Below are 6,379 nucleotides of genomic sequence, written 5' to 3'. Positions count from 1 at the left end.
CAGCCGCCACAGGCGGTGCAGCCATTGCCGCCGCCACAACCGAGCATATCAAAACCGCGGCGAAGGTCGCCACGAATATCATGCTCGACACCTTCCTCCAGGCGTGGATGCACTTCAGCTTCCTGTCAAGCTTGCTCTTCCTGCTCTGCAGCTTCTCCAGCATTGCCGTCTGCTGCCGGTGAACCGCCTGGAAAAGCGCGAAGAACTCCGCGGTGAACGGGTCCCCGGCGGACTTGAAATTCCTCAACTCCTCCAAAGTCCTCGCATACTTAGACGACCCCAATCCACCTTCCTTACTCTCTTCACCATCATCGTCGTCGAACTGCTGCAGCGCGACGAGAATGAGCAGTTGTGTGTCGCGCGCTCTCTTCAAACACTTCTCTAAAGCGGTACAGAAATCGAGAGTTTGCAAGCTGTTTTCGAAGTAGTCCTCGACGAGCTCGAACAGCTCTTGGCTCTTCCAAATGTCTTTCTTGCACTCCAAGATAACTTTTACCACTTCCTGATTCATTTCCAACAGGCATTCCGTCACTTCCTTGAGGGAATCGAACGACAGGGCCCGGACTTCCACGCCAACTGCGAGGGTATTGATCACCTGATAAAAAAAAATCCGAATCCCAAGTCATTTAAAAATAAAAAAAATTTAAAATTTATAAGAATATTAAACCACCCCACTTAACAAATTGATTTTTACTTGATTGGTGCGAGCTTGGAGAGCTGAGTCGAAGGATTGTAAGTCCGAGTCGAGCTTGCAAGCCGCTTCGTAAGAGTTCAACTCGGTTGTGTATTGAGAATTTGAGGAGGAACTTGCAATGTTGTTGTTGTTGTTGTTGTGGTGGTGTTTCTTGCTCATATGACCTCCCATGGTTTCTCCTTAATTTTTTTTTTTTTTCAGATCGAAAAACAAACAACAAAGATTCAAACTTTTTTCTGTACTGGGCAAATCCCAGTTGCGAATTTTCTAGGCTAAAACAAAAACAATGAAATTCGACTAGCTTTCTTCAGACCAAATAATCACAATCATCATGAAACAAAAAGAACCCAACTTTTTCTTTTTGGGAGAATTTGAGTGAAATGAGAAACGAGAAATTTTGAGAACCCTGAAAGCGATTATACAAGTGGATAACAAAATCTAAAGAAAGAAACGAGGGGAAATTAGTTAAAGATTTTTGGTGTGGTTTTTTCTTTTTAAATATAAAAAGAGGAAAGTTATAATAGAATATAAAAGTAGAGAGAAGAAACTTGAGGCGAATGAAGGAACGAAGAAGCTTAAAGAGAACTAAAACTGTCAAGAACCAGGAAAATGTGGAGAGATTTGGTCTTTCTTTTTTGGAGTTGGGAGATTATATTAGGAATAGCTTGCACGCATGAGGAAATTGAGTGAAATGGATATGGACATGGATAATCCGGGAAGCAATGTCTCTCTATCTCTCTCTATACTTCTCTCCACTTTCTCTCTCTAAAAAAATGAAATTTGGTTAGAGGCTTTTTTGACGCGCAAATTCCAACCGTTACACAGGAGAAGGGAAATAAGGATTTTGCAGAGAATGTTGAAAGGCGGCAAGAGCTTCAACTTAAAGACTGGTTTGTGGTTGTGGGAGTAACTAACAAAAAAAAAAAATTATAACTATAACAATTATAACATGGAAGAAGAAACCAAAGTCTATGAATTGGTAAAGACAAAAGCCCCTTTACCAAGTTTTGAGATACAAAACAAAGAGGTAAACAGCTGTCGTGTCACCCAAAGCTGCCCCACTTTTTATGTGACGAAAATACCCTTTGAGCCCCTTTATTAAAATTGGAAGAGAAAAAGGGAAATATTTGATGAAAGTCGAGAAATAATGCTGGAAATCTATTGAAGGATGAAAATTCTCACAAGGCTAATCCATAAAAAAAATAAAAATAAACAAAACGTTCCCCTTTGGAAAATAAGAAAACAACCTAAGAAAATAAAAATAAAAAAACGAAAAATACGATTATTTTCTTAATTTAAATTCTATGTTGTTCCAAACTCTATGTTTATAGTTTTTGTTCAATTTTTTCATTTTAATTTTCGATATATCCAGTTCTACCAAATATTGATACATATCCTGAAGGCTTGATTTCTCTCCAAAGAAATCCCAAATACCATCTGAAAAGCACTTCATTCCTTTCTCACGTTATACTAGTAAACTAAATATGGGTATCTACTTAAGCTTCAATATATAGCTTATGAGGATATAGAAAGGGAAATATATATACCTACTGCTGTGCTAAACTAGGAATTGCTATGCTGCAAACTCAAGTATAGATGAAGGCAGCGAAACTCTAGACCTAGAAGGGAAAATGGAGGCTTGAATGATTAGCAGCACAACCACATTATACTAATATCTTGAGATGTTATTTGAGGACTTAGAGATTAAGGAATGTAAATTTATTTGAAGATTTTACATGCGCTCTCTAACCGTACATAGTATGTTTTATTTTTGAACCATATCAGAATAATGATACCATATAACCGTATGATTATAGTGACATGCGTACATAACTTTCAAATGACAAGTTTAACTGTGAAATGATGAGAAGTTTAACTGTGAAATTCTAAATTAATTGTGTAGCAAAACTTTCATTAATTTTTCAGAACAAATGAGAGTGAGGCGTATAAATTATGATATAAAAATACATTAATTATAGAGCACAATTTTTATAACAAAAAGACTTCTTAGATTCTCCTCTTTGAACTCTTAAGCACTTGCAAGATTCTGAGAAGGTATTTCATTATCACATATTGAACATCCATATATATATATATATATATATATCCTAAATGCTTGTTTTCCATCCAAGAATTCCCATATACTATCAGAAAAGACACTTTGTCACAAATACTGGTTTATATGTGATGCTTGGGGGCTATGTACAGTCTTTCAATCCATCATATACAAACAAACATAGGTTAGTTGAGAATATTCATGTGTAATCTCTCTATGGATATTTTAATAGTTCATGACAAGTTGACAACTGCCAACATAATTGGTATTTGTGCAAACCAAGTAAATAATACTAAAAGAATATTGAAGGGAAACAGATATACCTGTTTTGCTGAACTAGGAACTGCTCTTGCAATCACAAAGTATAAATGAAGGCAGTGAAACTCTAGACCTAGAAGGGAAAATGGAGGCTTGAATGGTTGGCAGCACTATCACATTATCTAATTTATATTACCATCTTTAGACCTAGATGTGGACTTAGGGTTAAGAAATGTAAATTTCAAGATAATACATGCGCTCGTTAGTCGTTCAGAGTATGCTTTATTTTCAAACTGTATCTGAATCATGACACCTTATAATAGTATAAGATGACAATGCATGTTCATAACTTTCACACTAGAAGTTTAGCTGTAAAATCCTAGTTTAGCTGTAAAATCCTAAATTGATCATGTACTGAAAACCTTCACTACTTTTCCTAAATAAACGAGAGTGATGCGCACGTAATTTACTAGATAATAGACCACATGAATATCCAATAATTTGAACAAAGTTACTCAAAATAGTGCTAATAAAGTAAGCTTTGTTTGACACTTAAGCTAAAACATTAAATTAATGTTTTAACTCAACAAAAAGATTCCAACGAGCTTGAAATTTATTAGTAGCCAAGTAAGAGTAATAAGAGACGGAGATAGAAAATTAAAATGTAACGGACAAAGCTTTGCTGCTATTAAATTAAGATTCTTTTTTTCTAAAAAATTAACAAACTAATTGTGTTTTTCTTCTATTTAGCAACAATTTAACAATTTCAATTACAAACTTATGCATTTCTATCTTCTAATTAAACATTTAGACAATCAAGTCCCCACGTAGACAATCAACCGTGAGTGAGAAGATTTAACTGTCATAAATCAATCTCTTCAGTCAATTGTTTAGATGGTTTCATTGTTTGGATTGTCTACTAATTAGAAAAGAAAATAAAAGTAACCACCGACGTTGAATAAGCACTTGCTCGTCAAAAAAACAAAATAATAAAGAAACTAAGAAAATCCTATGAATTTATGAATCCTACTTAAAAGATTTTCTTCCAAGTTCCTAGTCAATGACTTTGACCAGAAAAAGGAACATACATACCACAAAAGAAATAATAATCAAAATAAAAACACATAAGGGCATTTTGGGAATATTGAAAATAAAAGATAGTTAATATTATCGTAAAAAACAAAATAATAAAGAAACTAAGAAAATCCAATGAATTTATGAATCTTCCAAGCTCCTAGTCAATGACTTTGACCAGAAAAAGGAACATACATAAAAAAAGGCCACAAAAGAAATAATAATATCAAAATAAAAACACATAAGGGCATTTTGGGAATATTGAAAATGAAAGATAGTTATTATTATTGTATTCTAGTAAGAAGCCTTCTTGTGGAACTAGGAAACATATGTGATTGCCTGTTCACAGACAGACAGCACCGCCATCCGCGTGGTCGGCCCAATCTTCTTCGCATCATGGCGCACTAACTTCCCCCAAATCTGTCTATTTTTTTTTTTTTTTGCTTCTTCTCTAATCTAGTGTGAACACGATTTTTATTCACTTTTACGGTTGTCTAGCTGGCACACTTCAAAATTCGACACGTGTATGAACGACACGCGTCTTCACCTGACTGGATTCCGCCGCAGAAGGATTTCAAAACGACTCCACGCTACGTCAACAGACACCAGATACTTCCGTCACGTGCTCCATAACGCCCCTCGTTTAATATAATAATAATAATTGTTATAATAATTATGATTTTATGGATATTATTGTTGTTGCTTGAAAATTTGAAACTAATTTTAATTATTCAGCTCTCGTCCTTTTGTAGTCTTTGGCAAGAAGATTAGTAGATTGTTGTTACACCTATGATCTACCTCATCACCCTTCTCCCTACAGAAACTCAAACCTCCATGCTTAGCCAAAATAACCAAAAATCAAAATCAAAATTTAAAAGGACTTTGGCGCACATGCCCCTTAAAATTTCCATAATTGGAAAGTTCCCCCTTAATTTTTTTTTTATTTTGACAAATGGATCCCTAATTTAACAAAAGTGTTGCGGAATGTTCTTAGATTAGTAATGATCGTAAAGCTTTAGACAGAAATTTCCTGATGCATATCATGACTTATGTGAACTCGTTTAAATAAAGATGTTAATGATGATCATGTCCAATTCAATTCAAGTTGTGTAAACAAACTCTTTAAAAGTCTTTTTTAGTGATAAGGATACAATTATTTTGGTATTCTTGTTATAGTGAGACATCTCATTGGTACTCTATATTTTTAATAATATTAAAAATGTAAATTCACTTTTAAAGAAACGTTCTTTCAGTGTCTTAAGACTAATTTTTGAGATGTAAAATATTTAAACTGTCATATTCATTAATTAAGTAAAATTTAATAACTTTAAAAATATTTTCTAAAAATATTTTAACATATTCTACTTTTTAATTTTTAAATATTTTAAAGTATATTTTTAGAATTTCTTTGTAAAAAATTATTAGTTTGCTAATTGTTGTTGATTAGTGAGAAGATTAGAAAATACATTTTATGTCCTAAAAATTAATAAAGAAGTTTCACTAAAGATGAAATATAATTTTAATATTATTAAAAATACGAGATACTAATTATATGTTTCGTTATATAATATAAGGTATTAAAATGATTTTATCCTTATATTATACCACAACTTTCCTTTCCCTAATTAGTTTCTTGAAAAAGATAACTGTCAGTTACAATGTTAGAAATCATCACGTATCTTCGAGCATTTCAAATTTTCAATCAATTAAGCAAATACCATGATTTCATGCTTACCAAAAAAAAAAAAAAAAAAAAAGTACCATGATTTTACACCACGTGTTATAGTGAGGGTTCTCTTTTGTGCGTATTGGTGATAACGTGGAAATTTTGGTCTTATAGGAAGCAAATAATTGGAAGGACCAAACGACAATTATTTTTAAAGTATTCTTTATGATGAAATGAGAAACTTTAATTACGAAAGGAACATCTTTCCTATGGAAAAATAGTGGAATGAGAAACAATCCACCAAAGCAAACTCTTATTATTGTAAATGTAATCAAATAATTATTGATTTATACCATGTAAAACTTTTAAGGGTTGTAAAACATAATATTCATTCCCTCTAATTGAAAATCAATATCAAGAGAATGCACGAGTTGAAATTTTCTTTCTACATTCCTAATGATATACAAAGGCCAATAAACTCTCATTACTCATTTTATCATAAGTTAATACATGATTAGATAGTAAAGAGAATTATCCATCTTTTCTCTTTCTTTCGTAAACTCACCCTTAAAATTTTTTTAGGTATAGATTCATAATCACAGTTCAAGACAAAAAAAAAAAAAAAAAAAAT

The 6,379-nt window shown here is 32.7% G+C and overlaps 1 protein-coding gene across 1 annotated transcript in view; it reads right to left on the bottom strand.

Annotated features, from left to right (window-relative positions):
* LOC21409584 (UPF0496 protein At4g34320) overlaps positions 1–1,071 on the bottom strand; it is a 1,791-nt gene extending 720 nt beyond the window's left edge. The window contains exons 1-2 of the mRNA XM_024165519.1: positions 695–1,071; positions 12–595 (exon numbers count right to left, since the gene is read on the bottom strand). Of these exons, the coding sequence (XP_024021287.1) occupies positions 12–595; positions 695–865 (755 nt within the window). The 5' untranslated portion in view covers positions 866–1,071. The remainder of the gene's footprint in view (positions 1–11; positions 596–694) is intronic.
* Between the last annotated feature and the right edge of the window lie 5,308 nt (positions 1,072–6,379).

The sequence above is a fragment of the Morus notabilis genome, unplaced genomic scaffold, assembly GCF_000414095.1.
Source record: "Morus notabilis unplaced genomic scaffold, ASM41409v2 Scaffold115, whole genome shotgun sequence".
NCBI classification, from domain to species: Eukaryota; Viridiplantae; Streptophyta; class Magnoliopsida; order Rosales; family Moraceae; genus Morus; species Morus notabilis.
This window is presented reverse-complemented; position numbering and strand designations above follow the sequence as displayed.